Source organism: Hylobates moloch, unplaced genomic scaffold (genome assembly GCF_009828535.3).
Source record: "Hylobates moloch isolate HMO894 unplaced genomic scaffold, HMol_V3 SCAFFOLD_47, whole genome shotgun sequence".
In the NCBI taxonomy this organism is placed as follows: domain Eukaryota; kingdom Metazoa; phylum Chordata; class Mammalia; order Primates; family Hylobatidae; genus Hylobates; species Hylobates moloch.
This window is the reverse complement of record NW_026652322.1, coordinates 967,940-993,449: the sequence shown is the minus strand read 5'-3', so window position 1 is coordinate 993,449 and position 25,510 is coordinate 967,940. Positions and strand designations below refer to the sequence as shown.

The window sequence follows — 25,510 nt, the reverse complement described above, 5'->3', positions numbered from 1 at the left end:
TTGAGATGGAGTCTCGCTCTGTCGCCCAGGCTGGAGTGCAGTGGTGCAATCTTGGCTCACTGCAAGCTCCACTTCCTGGGTTCACGCCATTCTCCTGCCTCAGCCTCCCGAGTAGCTGGGATTACAGGCGCCCGCCACCACACCCAGCTAATTTTTTGTATTTTTAGTAGAGACGGGGTTTCACCGTGTTAGCCAGGATGGTCTCAATCTCCTGACCTCATGATCCACCGGCCTCGGCCTCCTAAAGTGCTGGGATTACAGGTGTGAGCCACCACGCCCGGCCTGTTTCCTGACTTTTTAATGATCACCATTCTAACTGGTATGAGATGGTATCTCATTGTGGTTTTGATTTGCATTTCTGTGATGGCCAGTGATAATCATTTTTTCATGTGTCTGTTGGCTGCATAAATGTCTTCTTTTGCAAAGTGTCTTCATATCCTTCACCTACTTTGTGATGGAGTTGTTTGTTTCTTGTAAATTTGTTTGAGTTCTTTGTAGATTCTGGATATTAGCCCTTTGTCAGATGAGTAGATTGCAAAAATTTTCTCCCATTCTGTATAGGTTGCCTGTTCACTCTTGATGGTAGTTTCTTTTGCTGTGCAGAAGCTCTTTAGTTTAATTAGATCCCATTTCTCAATTTTGGCTTTTGTTGCCATTGCTTTTGATGTTTTAGACATGAAGTCCTTGCCCATGTCTATGTCCTTGCCCATGTCTATGTCCTGAATGGTATTGCCTAGGTTTTCTTCTAGGGTTTTTATGGTTTTAGGTCTAACATTTAAGTCTTTAATCCATCTTGAATTAATTTTTGTATAAGGTATAAGGAAGGGATCCAGTTTCAGCTTTCTACATATGGCTAGCCAGGTTTCCCAGCACCATTTATTAAATGGGGAATCCTTTCCCTATTTCTTGTTTTTGTCAGGTTTGTCAAAGATCAGATGGTTGTGGATATGTGGTATTATTTCTGAGGGCTCTGTTCTGTTCCATTGGTCTATATTTCTGTTTTGGTACCAATACCATGCTGTTTTGGTTACTGTAGCCTTGTAGTATAGCTTGAAGTCAGGTAGCATGATGCCTCCAGCTTTGTTCTTTTGGCTTAGGATTGTCTTGGCAATGTGGGCTCTTTTTTGGTTCCATATGAACTTTAAAGTAGTTTTTTCCAATTCTGTGAAGAAAGTAATTGGCAGCTTGATGGGGATGGCATTAAATCTATAAATTACCTTGGGCATTATGGCCATTTTCACAATATTGATTCTTCCTATCCATGAGCATGGAATGTTCTTCCATTTGTTTGTTTCCTCTTTTATTTCACTGAGCAGTGGTTTGTAGTTCTCCTTGAAGAGGTCCTTCACTTCCCTTGTAAGTGGGATTCCTAGGTATTTTTATGCCATTCCTTTATGTTACATGTCTCCTTTTCCCATTTTTCACTACTCTAAATAGAATTTATTTGAGCAAAGCCTAGTTCAAATATCATCTCCTATTGTAGCTAGCTGTTTAATTATAACTGTTACCAGAGAGTAATTCCCTTGAAGGTGGGGACTGGTATTCAGCACAACGTTATACCACTGATAAGTGTTGCACAGAGTAGTCAGTTCGAAATGTTTCCTGAATGAATATGTGGATGTCAGAATAGAAACCTTTTTTTTTTTTTTTTTTGAGGAATTGACTTAAAACACTTAGAAAACAAAACTTTAAAAAATAGAATAAATATGAAAGGATATAAGAATTACTATGTAGGCCGAGCACAGTGGCTCAAGCCTATAATCCTTGCACTTTGGGAGGCTGAGGTGGAAGGATCCCTTGAGCCCAGGAGTTCGAGACCAGCCTGAGCAACATAGGGAGTTGCTGTCTCTACAAATAATTTTAAAAATTAGCCTTGTGTGGTGGTACACACCTGTGGTCTCAGCTACTCAGGAGGCTGAGGTGGGAGGATCACTGAGTCCAGGAGGTTGAGGCCACAGTGAGCCGTGATTGGGCCACTGAACTCCAGACTGAGTGGCAGAGCGAGACACTGTCTCAAAAAAAATAAAAAGACTATGTAATTAAAGATAGCCTTTTGTATAAGCATTCATTTTTGTACTAATTGTATCAGCTTCACCAATGTGTAATACTAGGCCTCTCCCTTAGTGCTTGATAGAAGTAAGGGTTGTTAATGAGGTTATATATTGTGGTGTGGGATACTTCAGGAAGCCCAATTTCAGAACTTGAGCATTTGTAAGGGAATGTTCAGTAGGTGGTATCTATTGTTATTGTTGAAGGAGGAAGTATACTGTAGCAATTAAGAGTATTAGCTTCATGCTGGATCCGTGGCTCACGCCTGTAATCCCAGCACTTTGGGAAGGTAAGGCAGGTGGATGGCTTGAGCCCAGAAGTTTGGACCACCCTGGGTAACGTGGTGAAACCCTTTCTCTACAAAAAAAAGGGCAAAAATTAGCCGGGTGTTGTGGCACGTGCTTGTGACCCCAGCTTCTTGAGAGGCTAGGTAGGAGGATCCAGAGAATCGCTTGAACCCTGGAAGTCAAGGCTGCAGTGAGCCATGACCACACCACTGCACAGACCCTGTCTCAAAAAAGAAAAGAAAAAAAAAACAGAGTAAGGGCTTCAGAATCACACCAACTTGGGTTCAAATGAGAGCTTACTTGCCAGATAATCTTGGAATATACTTTTTGGAACCCACAGTTTATCCGTAAAATAATTACAATAATACTTCAGAGGTTGCTGCAAAGATTGAGATAATAATGCATGTAAAGTATTTGGCTTGATGTCTGCCACATGGTGTGAAGATTATTTTTTAAGTGTCATTTATATTGAAAGTGAGTCATTTTATGTTACTTCTTTCCTGTTTAGTAATTGTGTTTCAGATCTGACATCACCTTTTTAAAAATTTTGCATTTGAGTGAGATTTGCTAAAGCAGTTCTGGGGTTAAACTTGAAGAGAAAATATTGAATATTTATATTTAATATCCCATGTGAGAGGAGAGATTAAGAACCCTGCTGTCTGCTTGTTACACCTCTTGTGAAAAACATAAAAAATATAAGAGCTTTGTTGCAGAACTCTACTTGTGGTTTTGGTCGAGTCTGTCATGAAGATATGTTTGTGGAGATGAGTGCAAATAATGATTTAAATATGGAATTGTAGAGATAAAGTTCAGCAGCTCTATATTCGGGGAAAAACGAGTGTGTGTTGATTGAAAAAGCATAATAAAATAATTTATTCTGAGGCTTTGTGGTTATGCAGTGTCAGAATGAAGAAGAAGATAGTCCTGTTCCATTTCAGGCTGGTCAGACCATACCTGGAACACAGTATTCAGTTGGAGAATGTTCAGAGATGAGCAAAAACGTGAGGGGGCAGAGATGATGTCTAACACTGCTAATATAATACCTGGTAACGTTTTGAGTACTTACTCTGTGCCAGGTACTGTTCTTAGTATTTTATATGTACTATCATCTCTTTAATCCTCATAAACATTCTATGGGTAGGTGCTATTATTATTCTGTTTTTATGACTAGTGCTTGAAGGAGCTGGAATCATTTTACTTATGGAATTGTCAGCATGTGACTCGTCATGAGGGGATAGGAGGAAAGGCACAAATATTTTTTTCAATACTCATCCAAGCACTGTGCTAGCTCTATATTTCACTTGCAATCTTATTTAATCCTCAATGACAAACCTTCGAAGATACTGTTAGCCTTTTTTAACAAGTGAAAGAACTGGTTAAGTGGCTTACTGTCTTTCTTGGTAAGTGCCAGAGACAGGACATAGAACCAGATCTTTCCAAGTCCATGGCCAGTGCTACTCACATTATGCTTTTATTTTTACGTTCTCTTGCTCCAGGAGGCAGCTTAGGGTGCCAGTAGAGAATTGATGCAGGCTTAACAAAAACTTTCTGACTACTGGAGTCCAGAAATGAACTGGGTTACCTTGAATGTTTGATTCTCTGTCAGCATTCAGGTTCAGCCTGCTTCCTGATTTGGCTGAGATGTTTTGGGAACATTAAGGTATCAAATTGGGGATGGAGTAGAACATGTGAGGGGAGTGGAGGAATTGAGATGGGCTGAAAGATCTTTAATGAGCCTTCCATCCTTGAGATTCTATGATTATTGCTAGGACAGGGTTAAACATGAGAATTGGTAAAAAGTTGTGTTGGCCAATGATTTTTCTTTTGTGCATCGATTGATTTTGAGACAAGAGTTTCACTCCGTCGCCCGGACTGGGAATGCAGTGGTGTGATCACTGCTCACTGCATCCTCAAACTCACAGACTCAGGCAACCCTCCCACCTCAGCCATAGTTTTATTTTTAAATGTCTTTATAGGCTCGGCACAGTGGCTCACGCCTATAATCCCAGCACTTTGGGAGGCCAAGGTGGGCAGATCACTTGAGGTCAGGAGTTCAAGGCCAGCCTGGCCAACATGGTGAAACCCCATCTCTACTAAGAAATACAAAAACTAACCGGGCGTGCTGATGCACACCTGTAATCCCAGCTACCCCAGAGGAGACAGGAGAATTGCTTGAACCCGGGAGGCAGAGATTGCAGTGAGCTGAGATCGTGCCATTGCACTCTAGTCTGGGTGACTGAGACTCCATCTCAAAAAAAAATTTTTTTTAATAATGTCTTCATAAAGCTAAATTTGTAAAAAAGCTAGAGGCCGGGCGTGGTGGCTCATGTCTGTAATCCCAGCACTTTGGGAGGCCGAGGCTGGTAGATCATCTGAGGTCAGGAGTTCAGGACCAACCTGGCCAACATGGTGAAACCCCGTCTCTACTAAAAATATAAAAATTAGCCGGGTGCGGTGGCACAAGCCTGTAATCCCAGCCACTTGGGTGGCTGAGGCAGGAGAATTGCTTGAACCTGGGAGGTGGAGGTTGCAGTGAGCTGAGATCATGCCACTGCACTTCAGCCTGGGCAACAGAGCGAGACTCCGTTTCAAAAAAAAAAAAAGCTAGAGATATGGTTTAGCAGCTCTACATTTGGGGAAAAAAGGAGTCTCTGTTGATTGAAAAAGTGTAATAAAATAATTTAAGCTGACGCTTTGTGGTTATGGAGTGTCATAATGAAGAAGGTGATAGTCCTGTTCCATTTCAGGCTGGTCAGACCATACTTGGAACACAGTATTCAGTAGGAGAATGAATTCAGCCAGGTTGGTTTGTTTGTCTTTTAAGACAGAGACTTGCTCTGCTGTTGCCCAGGCTGGAGTGCAGTGATGCAATCTCAGCTCATGCCTCAGTTTTGCAAGTAGTGGCTGGGATTACAGGCATACTCCACCACACCTGGCTAATTTTTGTATTTTTTGTAGAGACGGGGTTTCACCCTGTTGGCCAGGTTGTTCTCCAATTCCTGACCTCAAGTGATCCACCCGTGTTGGCCTCACAAAGTGCTGGGATTACAGGCGTGAGCCACCGCGCCCGGCCTCAAACTTAACCAGTTCTAAATATTTAAGTTTTATAAGAAAAGTTTTGTGCCTAAGTTGAGAATCACTGGTGGATTTAGTTAAGCTAAAATACCTTTAATTTTTAAATAGTAGGCAGAATGTGGAGAGATACCAGCCTTTTTTCTTCTTGGTAGTTCTGAGATTTTTCCCTGTTTAGACAGCCTGTGGAGCTCAACCCTTTTTGGCTTTTCAGGTGATATAGTGCAAGCTACAGTGATATTGTGAGGAGGATTCTAAACCTGGAAATCAGTCTTGTTATTCCATCTTTGCCACTAGCTATTGGATGACCTTGGATCAGCCTCATTCTTATTTGTAAATGGGGGGAAGTGCAAATAGATTCTTAGCCTCTGAGCAGGCTTATGGCCAGTTAGATTCGTTTTCAATGTTTATATTTTTAATTTTGGAGTTGTACTTCTAAGGACCTTTCCTGAGGAATTAATTCTAAATAAAGAAGAATACTGTGCACAAAGATATTCCTTGCACTATTATTTAATTGTTGAAAACATTTAGAAATGACATAAATGTCTAACATAGGTGACTGATTAAGGACTTGGTTAAATTTTTATGTAAACTTAAAGTCTTCAGAAACTATATAATAACATGGAAAATATAAACATTTCAGAAATGTTTAATAATTGTCTCATTCATATATATGAATATATATATATATATATATTTTTTTTTGTTTTTGAGACAGAGTTTTGCTCTGTTGCCCAGGTTGCAGTACGGTGGCACGATCATAACTCACTGCAACCTTGACCTCCTGGGCTCAAACAGTCCTGCTGCAGCCTCTCAAGTAGCTAGGACTACAGGCACGTGCCACCACGCCTGGCTAATTTTTAAATTTTTTGTAGAGACAGGGTCTGGCTGTGTTGCCAGGCTGGCCCTGAGCTCTTGGGCTCAAGCAGTCCTCCTGCCTTGGCCTCCCAAAGTGCTGGGATTACAGGCGTGAGCTACTGTGCCTGGCCAGTTTTAGATATATATTATATTAAAAACAAACAAAGGGATTTTCCCTAGAAGTGCATTTGCTTCCTGGCTTCCACATTTTCTGATTCTGTGATTTAGTGGAAGAAGGGCAAATCTCATGTGAGCTGTAGAGAAAGACTGAAAGAAGTGTTTGTTGTGTCATCTTGGAATTCGAGTAGAATCTAAACTTCTGCTAACATTAAAAATGTTAACATGGCACTTTACTTTTCAAAGCAGTTTTGGTCCTGATTTGTTAGTTTGTGACAGGGTTTCACGTTGTCACCCCAGCTAGAGTGCAGTGCCACCATCTCAACTCACTGCAGCTTCTACCTCCCAGGTTAAAGTGATCCTCCTGTCTTAGCCTCCCAAGTATCTGAGTCTATAGGTGCACACCACCACGCTGGCTAATTTTTGTATTTTTAGTAGAGATGGGGTTTCGCCATGTTGTCCAGGCTGGTCTGGAACTCCTGACCTCAAGTGTTCGGCCTGCCTTGGCCTCCCAAAGTGCTGGGATTACAGGTGTGAGCCACCGCGTCCTAGCTAGTCCTGATTTAGTTTATAAACAAACCAGGTGCTACTCCATTGTGAAATAGCTCAGATTGGTGGGCAAGCCACATGTGTGGTGAGGTGACTCGGAGGGCAGCTTCAGGTTTGAGCAGTTGTTTAGAAACACTGTATTTTGCCTCCCTGTTTATTCTAGCTCATTCTTTCTACTTAATCACTTTCACCAAATCACAGTTGGCCTTTCTTCTCTGACCTGACACCTGTGTTATACGAAGAGTATTCTACCCAGCTATAGGAAACATCTAAGTCAGGACTGTTTTATAGCAGCTGGACTAGGGAAAGGAAATATAAAGAATGCTGGGAGATGTTACCATGGGCTCTCCTTTTATTTTTGTCTAGAAATCTCAGAAAAGGGGAAAACCTAAATACCTCTGGTAACTGGCTCTGATTCAAGGCAAAAGTATCTACTGTGCTCTCTATCCATAGTTTTCCCTGTGTGTTTACTTCATTTTAAAAAGAAAAATAAGTAACTTTTTTTGGTACTGTTACGTGCTTGAGGGCATTTTTGGCTTAGGCTGAGGTTGTTAGGTTTTCCCTGTTAATGAGAACCCAAGTTAGATTGTCCCCTGAGAGCTGGAGTTGCCAGTAGTTGTTTGCCAGAATGATTTTATCAGCATCCTTTTTAGCAGTAAAAAGATGAGATGTATCCTTGAACTACACTATTTTCCGTACCGACAGCTGCCATTCTTTTCCACATTGCCCTTTGCGTCTTTAGGCTCAATAGAGGTATAGTTTAGATTTTTGTAGCCATTTCAAATTGGTATCTAATTTATTATGACAACTCTTCTGGAAAACTCATTTGTTTCATTTTTCCCCTTTCTGACAATTTAAGTTCTACTATTTGAAAGAAAGAAAAGACAGCAGAGAAGCTTATCATCGAGTATAGGAAACAACCAGAAAATTATCTGGCCCATTCATATACCCATCAGGCTTCATGTATTAGAGAGTACGCTGGCTAATTTAAAGGTAGAGTAGATTTAAAAGCAAGACTGAGCTGGGAACGGTGGCTTACACCTGTAATCCCAGCACTTTGGGAGGCCGAGGTGGGTGGATCACCTGAGGTCAGGAGTTCAAGACCAGCCTGACCAATATGGTGAAACCCCATCTCTACTAAAAATACCAAAAAATTAGCCGGGTATGGTGGCACAGGCCTGTAATCCCAGCTACTTGGGAGGCTGAGGCAGGAGAATTGCTTGAACCTGGGAGGCGGAGGTTGCAGTGAGCTGAGATCACGCCACTGCACTCCAGCCTGGGCAATAGAGTGAGACTTTGTCTCAAAAGAAAAAAGAAGAAAGGGAAAAGAAAACCATTGCCATAAATGATTTTTAGTTACCTATGTTTCCGTTGGTAGAAAATACATGTAACTAAACTTTCCTTTGTTTTATCTTAGGCTTTCCTGAAATTTCCTAAGAGATATTTGAAGGGGAAAATACAGTTTTCTTTTTTTCTTTGTTTTATTCTTTTTCTTTTTGGAAAATGGTTTTCTTTTCCTATCCTTTTTACAACCTCCTCCCTGCCTCCAAAAATCTCAGAATTCATTATTTACTGCTTCCATAGGAGTTTCTTTTAATATTTTAGCTGAAATAATTGAGTCTGTTTTGATAACCCCCAAGCAACCTTAAAACTTGGACCTAGAAATTCACTGTGGATTCTGAGTTCTGAAACTGGAAGAGAATGTCAGCAACAAATTTAAGCTTCCGAACAGTTGAAACGGTGGCTTCGGTTACAAATGACTTTTCTTAGGATTTGTTAAAGAGCATCTTAAGGACTGAGGGAAAGGGTCTGAGGTTCTGGGAGCAGTCAGGATCTGGGCAGCCAGTTGGCTGTGTTGCTGCAGCAGAGGAAAGCGGGGTGGAGAAGAAAGTGGCATTCATGCTCAGCAATTTTCCTAAGTTCCCCGCCTCTGAGATCTGACTGGGCCAGGCAGGGTAAGGATATGTGTGGAACTGATTGTAAAAGAGTGCTATTATGTTCAGTTTAAGCTTCTCCAGGGAGAATGGAAATTAAGCTTAAAATCTCTTAAGGAAAAGTTCTGACCTTCCCTTTCTTTTTTTGCATCCTCTCTCCTTTTGTGCAGGTGGATGGAAGCATGCCTAGGGGAAGATCTGCCTCCCACCACAGAACTGGAGGAGGGGCTTAGGAATGGGGTCTACCTTGCCAAACTGGGGAACTTCTTCTCTCCCAAAGTAGTGTCCCTGAAAAAAATCTATGATCGAGAACAGACCAGATACAAGGTGAGTCCTTCCTTGCTGTGTGCTTAGATTTCTGTCAACTTGAAAATGTTAGCATGTTTTGTTTTGTGTAAGAGTTACTGAAAAGTATCTGTAAGATGTGTTTGTTTCAACAAATTATAGCCTTTAAAATGCCTGGCAGAATGGAGAAATTTGTGCAAAGGCAATATGTACTAGGAAAATATTATTACATCTCTTTTAGAATTTATCTGGAAAGCCCACCTCCCCCCTACCTTGTCCCCCCACAAAAAAATATGTACTAGGAAAAGAACTTTAGCTGTCTTTGTTTCTGGTAGAATTCTTATGATATTATATATCTAGAAATTTTCCTAGTTGTAGATGAATTTTTTAATTCTTTAGAAGGTAGAAGAAGTAACTAGGGGAATTACTACTTTAAATCTAGTTTTGGGGCCGGGCGTGGTGGCTCACGCCTGTAATCCCAGCACTTTGGGAGGCTGAGGCGGGCGGATCACAAGGTCAGGAGTTCCAGACCAGCCTGACCAACATGGTGAAACCCTGTCTCTACCAAAAATACAAAAATTAGCTGGGTGTGGTGGTGCATGCCTGTAATCCCAGCTACTCAGGAGGCTGAGAGGCAGGAGAATCGCTTGAACCCGGGAGGCAGAGGTTGCAGTGAGCCAAGATCATGCCACTGCACTCCAGAGTGAGACTCCATCTCAAAAAAAAACCTAATTTTAGGCTGGGCACACTGATTCTCACCTGTAATCCCAGTACTTGGAAGGCCAAGGTGGTAGGATCACTTAAGACCAGGAGTTTGAGAGTAGCCTGGGCAATATAATGAGACCCTGTCTTACAAAAAAAAAAAATTAGCCAGACATGGTCGCACATGCTGTAGTCCTGGCTACTTGGGAGACTGAGGCAAGAGGATTGCTTGAGCCTAGGAGGTTGAGGCTGTAGGGAGTTAATATTGCGCCACTGCACTCCCGCCTGTCTCTTAAAATAAAGAAATGAATTTTAAGCACTGAGATTTGTTGGCAAATTGAATGCAAAAGTAACTTCATGAAAAAACATCACCCTGCGATACTGGAGTTCAAGGTACAATGGGAAAGTGATTCAGTTTCAGAAAATTGAGATAAGTGAGAGGGTTTCATTCCTGTGTCTCAAGGTGCTATAAAAAAGAAGACTGCTTAATTAAGTTGGAATGTTGGGCCGGGCCCAGTGGCTCATGCCTGTAATCCCAGCACTTTGGGAGGTTAAGGCGGGCGGATCACTTGAGGTCAGGAGTTCAAGACAAACCCGGCCAACTTGGTGAAACCCCATCTCTACTAAAAATATAAAAATTAGCTAGGCTTGGTGGCGCACACCTGTAATCGCAGCCACTCTGGAGGCTGAGGCAGGAGAATCACTGGAACCCAGGAGGCGGAGGTTACAGTGAGCTGATATAGTGCCACTGCACTCCAGCCTGGGCAACAGAGCAAGACTCTGTCTCCCAAAAAAAAAAAAAAAATGGGGATGTTGACAAGGACCAAATTTTGTTGTCTACAGAGGTTACCTGTGAACCCTTATTTGAAAAAGGATGACTATGAAAGATAGTGGAGAATTGTATTACCAAGACCAAATGTAAGGGTGGTCAGCTGTAATAATTGGGCCCAAACTCAGAATGAGTAAGGCTACAATGTCAAAGATTTTTTATGTTTTACATTTAAATTAAAGGGAAAACAAGGAACGGTATAGGTACTCAGCCGAAATTAACATCAAAAACAGAAACTTTCCTTAATCAAAAAGACTTATATGTTCAGTGGGTTTTTTTGCTGTTGGTTGGTTGGTTTTTTGTTTTGAGACAGGGTCTTGCTGTGTCACCCAGGCTAGAGTGCAGTAATGCCATCATGGCTCACTGCAGCCTTGACCTCCCTAGGCTCAAGCAATCCTCCCACCTCAGCCTCCCTAGTAGTTGGGACTATGGGAGCATGCTACTACACCAGGCTAATTTAAACAAATTTTAGTGTAGAGATGGGGGTCTCACTATGTTGCCCAGGCTGGTCTCCACCTCCTGGGCTTAAGTTATCCTCCTGCCTTGGTGTCTCAAAGTGCCAGGATTACAGGCATGAGCCACTGTGCCCAGCCCTATGCTCAGTTTTGAATACACAGTTATTCTGAAGACAACTCTGGAGCTATTCCATAGGCAGAATGGGAAGATAGTGTAAAAGGAGAGTGGAGACTTTGCAGATAGTGTAAAAGGAGAGTGGAGACTCTGCAGCAACGATGAAAAAAAATGGCTGGGTGCAGTGGCTCATGCCTGTAATCCCAGCACTTTGGAAGCCTGAGGTGGGAGCCCTCACTTGAGTCTAGGAGTTTGAGATCAGCCTGGGCAACAAAGTGAAACCTCCGCTGTACAAAAAATAGAAAAACAATTAGATGGGCGTGGTGACATGCACCTGTAGTCCCAGCTACTCAGGAGGCAAAGGTGAGAAGATCACTTATGCCCAGGAGGTGAGGCTGCAGTGAGCCGATTGTGCCAGTGCACTGCAGCCTGGACAACAAACTGGAGCCCTGTTTCAAAAAAAAGCAGACATTGAAGTTTAGAGGGGATATCTATATATATAGAATGAAAGCCCTGATTGATTTTTTTTGAGACGGAGTCTCATTCTGTCGCCTAGGCTGGAGTGCAGTGGCGCCGTCTTGGCTCTCATTGCAACCTCTGCCTCCCAGGTTCAAGCGATACTCCTGCCTCAGCCTCCAGAGTAGCTGGGATTACAGGTGCACATCACCACACCCGGCTAATTTTTGTATTTTTAGTGGAGATGGGGTTTCACCATGTTGGCCAGGCTGATCTCCAACTCCTGACCTCAGGTGATCCGTCCACCTCGGCCTCCCAGTGTGCTGGGATTACAGGAATGAGCCACCGTCCCAGCGTGGTATTTTTATACAGCATTTTGTGAACATCTTCTGTGTATTCAGACACCATACTAATTTGTTTATGTGCATTATCTCACTTAGTTTTTATACATACAAAGCAGCTGTTCTGGATGGTAAAACTCTGTTCCTCAAGGATGAAGGGGCTTGTCCAGTGTCACCAGTAGATTACTAAAGCCAGTAATTAAATCCAAGATAATTTAACTCCAAAGACCACATGTTCTGTTGAGCACACTATACACAAGAAGGCTCTCCAGGTGGTTCCTAAGTGAAAGGAGCTGAGATGTGGATTTGGCTTTTTGGTATTGGAATGTGAGCATAATGACCTCAAAATTAAGGAGAATTTGTCAAATCTCTTGAGGAAACTTTTGCGAAGAGAGTTTTTATGTAATATTTGCTTCAGTACAGCCAACAAAACCTAATTTTCTTTTTTTTTTTTCTAGGCTACTGGCCTCCACTTTAGACACACTGATAATGTGATTCAGTGGTTGAATGCCATGGATGAGATTGGATTGCCTAAGGTAACTTACCTGAGATAATAGTTTAGGCTTTGTTCCAGCTGTTTTGGCATAACTCCCAAACAACCTGTTCTCATTCTACCTGTAAAATTATTCTCAGAATCTTTGGTGTTTTTTTAAATACTAAAAGATGTCTTTCTTTTTGACTTAGGAAATAGTTTTGTTCTTTTTCTTTTATAATCCGCATACCTGTTTCACCTTACCCTAGAGAAATTCCCCGTGATGATATCTACTTTTACTACATCAAATTGTAGACTTACATTTTACTATTTTTCCTTAGATAGAATTCACATGCTGTGAGATTCACCATTTTAAAGAATACCAAATCAGTGGTTTTTATTTATTCACAAAGTTGTTAACATTAAAATTTGACCTTTGGAAATATAAGGAAAGATTTTAGAAATCTGTAGGGAGTATGAAGGGTCATTTTATATTTTAAATTGTAGAGGTGATAGAATGACGTTTACTTCCTGGATCTGTTTTTGGTCATGGCTGCAGTTTTGATTGGAGTGTACATCTTCTGGGTATTTTGCTCAGGAGTTTATTTAGTGTTGCTTTCAGTGAAATTGCCATCCCAGTCCTGCCTGAATCTATAACTGCCACACTGTATTGTCACTCAGAGACATGAATGGATTGATTGATTTCCTTCTTTCTTTTGTTCTCTGTTTTTTCTGTTTATATCCTTTGACGTAAGAATTCCACTTCTGGAAAGTTATCCCAAATAAATAATCAGAAAGCACCAAAAAAATGTGTACAGAAGGATTTTTTAGCATTGATTATGATAGAAAAAATTGATAGCAAAGTACATGTTTCTTTACAAGGGGTATTAATTGTGTTACAGCCAAATACTAGTGCCATTAAAAAGGATATCAACCCAAATAAAAGACCTTTGATGTATTAAGTGGGGGAAAACAGTTGAAGGTTATAAGAGTTTGTGTTCTAGCTAAGGTCAGATCACTATTTTTGTGTAAAAATAAAGTGAGTGTTCTTGGGAAAAATTTGTAAGGAGATAAAACGGTTTTCATTTCTGTGTGATGGGATTAAGGGTGGTTTTTATTTTCTTTATACTTTCCTGTAGAGTTCAAATTTTTGTAACCAAAGGAAAATTTATTTTTAAAAAGTGAGGTGTAGAGTATCAGAAGGTGGCTAAAACCATTTTATATTTTGTATTTTGTGTGATATATAAATATTGTATACATTTTGTATTTTGTGCAGTATATAAATATTGTATACAAATATGTATATTGTGTAAATAAATATATATTACCTATACAATATATTACAATATATAATTATATATTATTATAATATATGATTTTATAATATTATATAATATACAATATATAATTATATATTGTAATAATATATAATCATTATGTATACAATATATTATATATTATATATACACAATATATTACAATATATAATTATATATTGTATATGGATATGTATACAATATACAACAGATATGTATTGTTGCATACGTACCTGTCGAATTGCGTTAAATCAGAACTGAGTCTTTGCAGAAGACTAGCTTTTCTCCTCTTTTTTTCAGAGAAAGTTCTGAAGTTCTCTTCCTTGCCACTGGTATGTTTGAGAATTAGGCCCCACAAATGTTAGGAAATGCAATACATCAAGTTCTTATAGCTACGTGGCCTGTCTGTGCACCTGTAACTTCCTTTCCCTGTTTTTTAATATAGTATAAAATACTGTACTATATAGTGTAAAATATTACACTGTGCACCTGTAACTTCCTGTTTCTGTTTTTTATATAGTATATTGCCAGTGGGCAATGACAATTTAACCTCATTTGAATGATACTAAGAGCTTTGTTAATATTTGCAATTGCTAGTAGTGTTGTTACTACGAGATGCTTTTTTAATGATGTGATTTTATTACCTTTTTTGGTTTACTAACAGTAGTATATTGTCCTGGACTACAATTGCAACAAACACAGAATGTATTAAAGGCTCTCAGGAACAACTTGATAATCATGGCTGTAAGCCTTGAATTGTCCACCCTACATTTAGGCCCAGAAGACTTCTGAGTAATAAGAACTAATGATAACCTACAAATGTATTGTTGTCCTTAATATAATGTATAATACGTAATCGACAATACATATATGGTGTCTATTGGGATGTCTTTTCTAATCTCTTTATATGATACATGCTGGCCTATTATAGAAACTTAATGCAGTAATTTTTTGGTTCTTATCCTTTTTGACTGTTTATTATAATTGGTACTGTTGGCTGCCTTTTCTCTGAGATATTTCTTAGTTTGATTTTTAAAATTGTTTTTAATCTGCTCAACTAGTCCTGTTTTCTTTAATTATTCTACCTTCCATGTCCTAGTGATGGACATTCTTTAAGATGCAATCCTTGTTAGATACATTTTCCCATTTTCATGGTTTCATTTATTCTCAAGACTTGCTGACATAAGATAAACACAATATCTTCAGTTGGCTGCTGGACATTTCTCCTTGGTTAGCTTTCTGTCACCTAGAATTTTTCATATCTGAAACTACATCTACCTTTTCCCTAACTGAACTTCCCTTCCCCTGTAATAAATGGTACCATGTCATCATTTTCCCAGTCATCCAGTCTCAAAACTTTGGAGATACCTTGAACTTCTAAATCTGGTCATTCCCTAAGCCTTCTCCATTTATTTGAAATATCTCTTTTATCCATCCACTGTTAAAATTGCCTCCCAGCCTACCTTCCCAGCTCCAATCTCCCATTAGTCAACATATGCTATGTCCTGTCTCCAGTCAGATCTCCCCAGGGCTCTATTTTTATCCTTAGCTCCAAAGCTAGGCTACTTCTTTATGTCCTGCTTATCAAGTTCAGACTTGTCTGACTTTCAAGTTGCTCATAATAATTTGATTTTATCCTACCTATCCAACCTTATTTTTCTGTTATTTTCTAGAATGTATTCTGTAGATTTTAAAAAACAATAGGGTATATTGCCTTACTGTCTCACAAACACATCATGATTATTTTTGCTTTATTTATTCTGGCTATTTCTCTTGTTTGGAAGGCCTTTTGCTCTCTATCATGATTCACTCATTTCTTTAGTTTATGATTTCAGTCTTAATATAGGCCTTTATTGCTTATCCAAATTCTTCTCACCTCATTATTCAGACTTTTGCTTCTCCAAACCACTGTCACCCCTTATTTCCCTAAATTACAGATTGAATTGTATGATGCCACATGACTGTGAGAATGCGTCTTGAAATTCAAGGCTATTCCCAGTCGAAATCTACTCTGTTCCTATCCTGCCTCATTCACTAACTCATTGAATGTAGAGCTTCCATGACCCTGGCTCTGGGCTTGATATCAAAGATATGGCAGTTAATAAATAACATAGATCTAGCCCTGCCTTCATGTGGCTTATAGTCTGTTGGAGTAGCCAAACACATAAACACAAATGATTGATTTTGGTAAGTGCTACCATGGAAAAGTACTTGTCTTCCAAATTCCCTCATACATGCTCTATTCTAGCTACTTCATCTGTGTAGCTTCCCATTTCTCCTAAGCATTAAACACATTTTAATATTTTATACTTTTTTTCAATGTCTAAATGTAGCAGGTTGCACAAACCAGAGCACTTACTAAATGTTCATTGTTGAGTTGTTTCTCCATCTAGGCATGGTAGATAGTAACTAGGAGCATTGTAGTTCTGAAAACCTCATACTCAGACCAGTCCAGGATTTAAACTGGACTAGAACTTGGTCTTCATATGCCTGTATCTGGGTCTGAAATAAGTAAATCACCTACTCACACCTAATGAAATTCAGTGGGTTGACCAAATAGAGATTTTCCAAGTAGTACTTTTTATTCTGTATTATAGCATTTTATTCCTTGCAGTTCTTATGAGGAAATGTCTGTTCACCCTAATGAAGTTATTCGCTGAATGCCACCGATGTTTTCTAACTGTCCATAGTTTGATTTGTATTATTGGTGATTGGTGAATGTCAGATGAACACAGTGAATGGATACCTTTCTCTGTTTCTTTTATTTCTCCCTAGATTTTTTACCCAGAAACTACAGATATCTATGATCGAAAGAACATGCCAAGATGTATCTACTGTATCCATGCTCTCAGGTAATCAAATTTTCTTGGCAAAATAAGGAAATTATGAATAACATCTGAATTGAGTGTGTAGTTTTTTATCCTTGAGGTAAGAATGAAAAAGTTTTTTCATTAGTTTCAAAAGTTCCAAATAGGATAAAATACTGTTATCTGAACAAAATGGTGAGAAACAGCTGTGTTTTTCTAGGGAGTTTGGAGAAGGGATTTATTTATTTAATAGCAGATAATTTTGTTCTGAAAACCTGATATCTTTCATAATTGATCTAGTGTTTCTGTGAACTATGCATTCACTTGGGGTGCAGTCTCTTATTTAGTTATCTAGGTCCTTGCTGTTGTTAAGCCATTTGTTCATTTATTCAGTAATTTTTATAGGCCAGGTGCGGTGGCTCAGGCCTGTAATCCCAGCACTTTGGGAGGCTGAGGCGGGTGGATCACCTGAGGTCAGGAGTTCGAGACCAGCCTGGCCAACATAGTGAAACCCCGTCTCTACTAAAAATACAAAAAATTAGCTGGGCATGGTGGTGGGTGCCTGCAATCCCAGCTACTTGGGAGGCTGAGGCAGGAGAATTGCTTGAACCCAGGAGGCAGAGGTTGCAGTGAGCCAAGATTGCACCATTGCATTCCAGCCTGGGCAACAAGAACGAAACTCCATCTCAAAAAAATAATAATAATAATAATTTTTATACCAACACAAACATGATAATAAGAAATGAGAGAAAATATTTTTTTTCCCATAATGTCATGGTAAATTTGGAATGTGACTTAATTTTCAGGTCCCCAGAATACTAAATTAAATTGGAAGGAAAAGATACAAGTCTAGAAGGATGGTGGGATGGCATATTAGTAGATGCTTATACAGGTTGAATATCCCTTATCTGAAATGCTTGGGACCAGAAGTATTTTGGATTTTGAAGTATTTGCATTATCCTTACCAGTTGTGCATGCCAAATCTGAAGTGCAGAATGCTCCAATTATAGCATTGAGGGTCATGTTGGTACTCAAAAATTTTTAGATTTTGGAGCATTTTGGATTTTGGATTTTCAGATTTGGTATACTCAACCTGTGGTACAGTAGTGTAGTATTTTAGCAGATTTACTTGATGGCCACAGGACTAAAGGAGAAGATGGCAGAGCAAGTGGGACATGAGTGAGATTTTTGTTTGGGCTGCACTTCTTATATGGCATCCTCTATCTGTGCTTGCTAAGTGTTAATTACATTGGAGTAGGTATATAATAATGATCTATAAGAAGACTATTGTCTCCAGTTTCTTGATCAAACATGTACTAGATCTGTGGTATCATTGGAATCAGTGTGAAACATACAAAAGAATGAATATAGCTGAGAACTTGTGGATCTCGTGTTGAGAATGTAGCAATTTCAAATATGTGTCTGAGGCTGGGTAGGTACAGTGGCTCATACCTGTAATCCCAGTGCTTTGGGAGACCAAGATGGGAGGATTGCTTGAAGCCAGGAGTTAGAGACCATCCTGGGCAATGTAGCGAGACCCCATTTCTATAAGAAATAAAAAATTAGCTGGGCATGGTGGCATACACCTGTAGTCCTAGCTACTCTGGAGGCTGAGGTGGGAGGATCACTTAACCCCAGGAGTTTGAGGCTGCAGTGAGCTATGATTGTCCTAGTGCACTCCAGCCTGGATGACAGAGCGAGACTCTGTCTCTAAAAAACAAAACAAAACATTACCAAATATGTGTGTCTGAGTGCAGATCAGATTAATTCTGAGTATTGTGTTTGGCTTAGTGTTGCATGGGATTTGTCCATGTTGATAATCTTGTGAAGGCCTTTCCTGCAATGGATATCGGAAGGTGGAAGCAGAATTCCTCTCTGCTAGTTGTGTAGCCACTACTCTGCAGTGTAACCTGGGTTCCAGGCCTTCAAATTCTCTGTAGTAGAGCCTAAAGAATTAACTATGCCTTCCTAGTGGTAGAGTCAGAATGAGAAAGAGAGGAAGTCTGCTGTTGTTTTCCATTTCTCTTGAATATGCAATCTGGGCTTAGAAAGTATATATAGAGCAGTGTGTTTTGTGATTTATGGTTTCTTTTTTATGGTGTTTTTCCTGAAGGGTGGATTGGCAACATTTCATAATATATAGGAAGTATTTATAATTGCTGAGAGTGTCTACTTTTACGACAAAACACAACCATATTCAAAGCAGGTTCCTCACCTTGCTGTATTGGATAAGGCTCCATCTCCCTTTGGATCAACAGTGACAGAAAAGTACTACCTCTCTGTATCCTCCCTGCTTGCCTTGTTTTGTTTTCTCTAAAGTCTTGATTGGCATTATTCCAGAGATAGTCACTGTGTACTTTAATCATACTAAATTAGATAACATTCCACTCTCAGATAAGACCCCAGTTTTCCATTCTCAAAATACTTGTATACTTTCTTCCTGTTTCCCCTGTTCTGTTATTCTAATAACTGATTTGGGGGTTAAAGAGATCCATAATCTCTTATCCTAAATTAAAACCCTAAACTATCTGAAAATTGATTTTAAGTTTGGTGTAAGCTCATTTGTCTCCTTAGCATGATTATGTTTGTGTGTTTCTCTGCGGAAAGTAATGTATTGGATTGGGGATGCTGCCCCAGGGCTTGCTGGGGATACTTTATAATACCATATACACTGTAAATAGAAATACACTTTCTAATATCTGAGAAATTCATCATTCAGACATATCTGGCTCCAAGAATTTGGATGAGGGACTGTGGACCTGTAGTAGATTCTGTTTCCTAATTACCTGCTGTGTTTCAGGGTCTTTATTAATAATCTTTGAGATTGGCATAGTGACTTCTAGGTTACTCACCATTCACAGAAAAGATAATTAGAATCCAGATAGGTTAACATAGCTTCCTTCTGCCCATTGCTACAAAGTACAGCTTAAGTAGGAAATAAGAAAAATAAATTGAAGCGCAGCTACAGGCTGACGCATTATAGGTGCCTAACAGTATATTTGTAGAAGTAGGCATGGGAGAGCAGGAGCAAAGATTGGAAAGTGCTGTTCACCATTAGGGTTTATAAGTTTCAGTGTGAAGCTAAGTACTTTTGATTGTGGGTAAGAGGACTTAACTGGCCATTTTGAATCCATTCTTAGCTCCCGTATCTCCATAAAATACTCGTAATAATTAAAGAGAGTTAAAGATGGGGCCCACGTCTACTTTTTATATCAGCCAGTGATACGGTTGTAGCACCTTTAATTTACCATTGGAAGACATTAAAAGCTAATTCAGTGTTCTTGGTACTGTGAAAGCAACTGTATTAGTCCGTTCTTGTACTGCTATAAAGAAATACCTGAGACTGGGTAATTCATAAAGAAAAGAGGTTTAATTGGCTTAAGGTTCCACAGCCTGTACAGGAAGCTTGGCTGGGGAGACCTCAGGAAACTTACAATCATGGCAGAAGACAAAGAGGAAGCAGTCACATCTCACATGGCAGGAACAAGAGGAAGAGAGAGGTGGGGAGGTGCTTACATACTTTTAAAAAACCAAATCTAGCGATAACTCACTCACTGTTAGGAGAACAGCACCAAGGGGGAAATCTGCCCCCATTGATCCAATCACCTCTCACCAGGCCCCCACCTGGGGATTACAATTTGACATGAGATTTGGACAGGGACACAGACCCAAACCATATCAGCAACATTCTTGAACTTTCTTAAAATTTCTTGTACCCTATTTCCAAGTAGGAATAAATGAGAAAGAAATTCTTGGAGAAAAATATTCTCTTAATTAAGAATGCAGATGTCATGTATTAGTGAGAAAAATATATAAGGAAACATATTACATGTATAAAAAGTTATTAGTTATTTTGCTTTGGAATTTCTTTTTTAAAGAGGCAGAGTTCTTACTGTTTTGCCTAGGCTGGAACGCAGAGGTGTGATCTTGACTCATTGTAACAACCTCCCAGGCACAAGTTATCCTCCTGCCTTACCCTCCCAAATAGCTAGGACTACAGGCATGCACCACCATACCTGGCTAATTAAAAAATTTTTTTTGTAGAGACAAGGTCTTGCTATGTTGCTCAAGCTGTTTTGAATTCCTGACCTCAAGCTATCCTCCTGCCTCTCCTTCTCAAAGTACTGGAATTACAGGTGTGAGCCACTACACCCAGTCTGGAGAATTTTTTGAATACATTTAAAATCTTCTGAGAGAGGCGCTTTATATATCCATCTTGAGTGTTTTACCTGAAAGAAAAGCATTTAATCATATACATATGACTTATACTTGCACTTCTCTGAGAAAATGATTAGCTTCTGTGGATGTATAAATTCTAGTGTGTTTTGAGAATACTCGATTTATTTTTTTGTTTTTCTATTATACATTTGGGTTTATTATATACAATTTAAATTTTGATCAGTTCTGTGATTGCAGTGTACATGATGCGTGTTTGTATTTAGATGATATTGAGGTTTATAGATTATTTACAAAAACTGTATACCACTTTAAGTTTCTATGATTTATTTCTTATATATTTCTTATTTCCCTGCTTACTTTAAACGGTCAATGTCTTGCTTTTGTCAGTATCTGTAAAATACCCTTCTGATCTCTTCTAATTTATTGGTTCTGATCAGCTAGGGCTTTAGAATCCACTTAACACAGGCTTATGGACATTAATTTATCCATCTATCCATCTGTCAAATATTGATTAATGTTTATTAATATATGCTAGGCTCTGGATAGACATTAGTGAATGAGCCCTGTATTGTCCCTGCTTTCATGAAGCTTAGAGTCTAGTTGATTATTTTTTAAGTTTAAGAAGTAAAAATAATTTTCACCAACCTGATAATTAAAAAGTAAAAATACATGAAATATTCTTTATCTAAAACTGTTAAATTACCTGGATTAAACTTTTCCATCAGTAATATGAATTCAGTTTAAGATTTGCCATCTGAATAATTTTTATGAAGCTTTTCTAAAATGTCTTGTTATTTAAAACTTATTGATTACAGGAAAGCAAACAAATGAAGAGACACTTCACATTATATGAACGTTAATGTTAACATCTTTTTTTTTTTTTTTTTTTTTTTTTTTTTTGAGGCGGAGTCTCTCGCTGTTGTCCAGGCTGGAGAACAGTGGTGTGATCTCGGCTCACTGCAGCCTTTGCCTCCCAGGTTCAAGCGATTCTCCTGCCTCAGTCTCCTGAATAGCTGGGATTACAGGCACATGCCACCACACCTGGCTAATTTTTGTATTTTTAGTAGAGACAGGGTTTTGCCACGTTGGCCAGGCTGGTCTCGAGCTCCTGATCTCAGGTGATCTGCCTACCTCAGCCTCCCAAAGTGCTGGGATTACAGGCATGAGCCACTGTGCCTGGCCATTAACATCTAATTATACGTTGAGTTAGTGCCAGAACCTGGACTTGAATTTGTGCCTACTGATTTCTCCCAGTCCAGTGCTCTTTGTATTGTGTTATGTGACTTTTTAGGACAATGTTGTCATTTAAACTAAAAAAAAAAAAAAACCTCTGAGGTAAATAGAGTATTGTAACTACAAAGGAGACTGTTGTGGGTACTGGGAGTCTCAGTGTTCAGAATGCTTCTATTTTATTCTTCATGCTGATTTTCTCCTTTTAAGGGTGGCAGCTAGGCACAGCTGGGAGGCCTAACCTTTTGCATATTGTATCTTCTAGTTTGTACCTGTTCAAGCTAGGCCTGGCCCCTCAGATTCAAGACCTATATGGAAAGGTTGACTTCACAGGTAAGGAGTTACAGACTTGGCAGGAAATGCTTGAATTATGTGGAAATAGCCTGGAGAGCCAGCAGTACCAATTTTAAAGACCTAGGGCTTTAAGAATACTCTGGCAGTGGAGGTGAAAAAAATATGAATAATTTGCTTCTCTAATGTGGGGTAAAGAACACTAAACTTGGAATTTCAAGCTCTGTTCTCTCACTTATAATGTGAACATGATTAGTGAGTCTCAGTTTTCTTATATGTAAATTGGGGATAACATTAACATATATAAAACATATAATAATGTTAACACATAACCTTAAATGTTTGGGTATGTTGAAAAAAGCTTTATAACTATCTTTCCCTTTCCATTCTATCAAGCATCTGTTGTGGGCAAAGCAAGAGGGAGAGTGGGGAGTGAGATGACACAAAGATGGCAATTTAGTAATTTTAAAATTTAAGCTTATTTGGGTGGGTGTTTCTATGTGTATTTGCTATAGCCAGATGCTTGAAGAGATGAGGGGTTGGGGAGAAAAAGGGCAGTGGTAATATTGTTTAAGGGTAAGATAGATTCAAGTCTTTCAAAGTGGTGATTATTTTGTAGGCTTGAAAGTTTAAAAATTGGTAAGAAAGTTTCTGTTCATGATATTTTTTCCTTCCAGGGAAGTTATTCACCAGACCTGGGGAAAGGACCAGACCTTACATGTTTTCTTTATCATTTGGCTTTCTGCCTTAGAAATGAAATTGTTGAATAGCAGCTAATGATTGTAAAGACTGAGATAACTGACTTAGTCTGTGATTCACTTATTGTTGAGCTCACATTAAAGCTGTTCCATTTGTAAGTTCATTGTAGGAAATGCCATAAGTAGCAATTTTGAAAAACTATTTCCTGTAGGACCTTCTCACTTTATAGTTATTTTTGATGCCCTTGATAATAACAATGTTTGACTGCATTTTATATACCAATTACTGTGTTAAGTGCTTTCCATACATTGTATCTTTATATCCTTCTAAAACCTTAAAAGGTAAATGCCATTTTATCCCATTGCATAGTTGAGGAATATGTTTCCTTCTCTTGGTTATGGAAAGGTGCTTAGCTTGATTGACTGGTTATTAATTCCCTCCTGTAGAAGAAGAAATCAACAACATGAAGACTGAGTTGGAGAAGTATGGCATCCAGATGCCTGCCTTTAGCAAGATTGGGGGCATCCTGGCTAATGAACTGTCAGTGGATGAAGCCGCATGTAAGAAGAGAGAAATCTCGTGGGTTCAACTGGGATTGTTGCCACCATTTCCAATAATTAATTCTATAGTGATGATCTAGGACATTATGAATCTTGCTAGCAAGTTTAAGTCCACAGATGTAGTTGTAAACACATAGTCTTCCATGCTGTTGTTATTTGGAAATACGTGATTAATTCTGCTTAAAGTGAAAGCATTTAGAAAGGAAATCCTGGCTGGGTGCGGTGGCTCATGCCTGTAATCCCAGCACTCTGGGAGGCCGAGGCAGGCAGATCACCTGAGGTCAGGAGTTCAAGACCAGCCTGGCCATGTGAAACCCCGTCTCTACTAAAAATACAAAAATTTAGCTGGGCATGGTGGTGTGTGCCTGTAATCCCAGCTACTCGGGAGGCTGAGGTAGGAGAATCACTTGAACCCAAGAGGTGGAGGTTGCAGTGAGCCGAGATCACGCCACTGCACTCCAGACTGGGCAACAAGAGTGAAACTCTGTCTCAAAAAAAAAAAAAAAAAAAAGAAAGGAAGTCCTGTATTTCCATGGCTCATTGAGTTTCTTATTGTATTATGGTGTTTACTTGGTAATTAAGGCAAATATCTCCAGAGGAAGTGCTCCTTGCAAGGCTCTCTTACGAGTATTTCTCTGTGAGATTCCAAATTCACCATCCCAAACATGGATCACTAGATCACAGATGGAGCTGTGGCTTTGCATACTGTAAGGAAGAGGCTAGGCTCATAGCCTGGCCCAGGGAGCCAGTCTTCGAACCCCGGTCGTTATTTCTCTGTGAAAAGGAGCCTCTATCTCTATTGGGGGGTGCAATGTTGTTTTCTATTGTGATATACATCCTGTAATCTATATAATCTCAGTGTTTCTGTTGCTTTTTTTTGTTTTTTTTTTTAGTACATGCTGCTGTTATTGCTATTAATGAAGCTATTGACCGTAGAATTCCAGCCGACACATTTGCAGCTTTGAAAAATCCCAATGCCATGCTTGTAAATCTTGAAGAGCCCTTGGCATCCACTTACCAGGATATACTTTACCAGGCTAAGCAGGACAAAATGACAAATGCTAAAAACAGGGTAAAATGCAACATCTGTTCTTTCTAATTAATTTATATTATTCCATCATTTGATATGGTTCCAGTTTAAACATCAATTTTATTGAGATGCAGTTTACATACAACAAAATTCACCGAATTTTAAATGTACAGTTTGAGTTTTGACAAATATATGTGATCATTTAACCATCACCCCCAAAAAGTTCCTTAGTGCACTTTTGCAGACAGTTTCCACCTCACCCACACCCCTGAGCCCAGGCAACTACCAGTCTGTTTTCTATTGCTGCCATTGACCTTTTTAAGAATTTTATACAAATGGAATGATGCAGTATCTAATCTTTTGGTGTGAGACTCCTTTTTGACCTCTGCTTCTTGAATTTTATATAAATAAAATTCTAGAGCGTAGCCATTAAAATTAATAGTGCCCTTTGGAAAGATTATCTCTAAATATTAACATAGTCTTTCCTCTTTCCCAGATTCTCTGGGGTAAAATGTTTTTGTACAATTGTTATGCGTATGTGGAAGTTAGTTAAATGATTCTGACTTGAAAAAACGGAATCTAAGGATCTCATTTAAGACTTCACACAGGCGGCCGGGCGCGGTGGCTCACGCCTGTAATCCCAGCACTTTGGGAGGCCGAGGTGGGCGAATCACAAAGTCAGGAGATCAAGACCATCCTGGCTAACACGGTGAAACCCCGTCTCTACTAAAAATACAAAAAATTAGCCGGGCATGGTGGCGGGTGCCTGTAGTCCCAGCTACTCGGGAGGCTGAGGCAGGAGAATGGCGGGAACCTGGGAGGCGGAGCTTGCAGTGAGCTGAGATCACGCCATTGCACTCCAGCCTGGGCCACAGAG

At 39.4% G+C, this 25,510-nt stretch overlaps 1 protein-coding gene across 1 annotated transcript in view; it reads left to right on the top strand.

The window, feature by feature from the left end:
• LOC116463643 (ras GTPase-activating-like protein IQGAP1) overlaps positions 1-25,510 on the top strand; it is a 111,391-nt gene that overhangs the window by 28,451 nt on the left and 57,430 nt on the right. The window contains exons 3-8 of the mRNA XM_032146818.2: positions 9,037-9,193; positions 12,508-12,585; positions 16,613-16,689; positions 22,319-22,386; positions 23,490-23,603; positions 24,497-24,675. Coding sequence (XP_032002709.1) covers positions 9,037-9,193; positions 12,508-12,585; positions 16,613-16,689; positions 22,319-22,386; positions 23,490-23,603; positions 24,497-24,675 — 673 coding nt within the window. The remainder of the gene's footprint in view (positions 1-9,036; positions 9,194-12,507; positions 12,586-16,612; positions 16,690-22,318; positions 22,387-23,489; positions 23,604-24,496; positions 24,676-25,510) is intronic.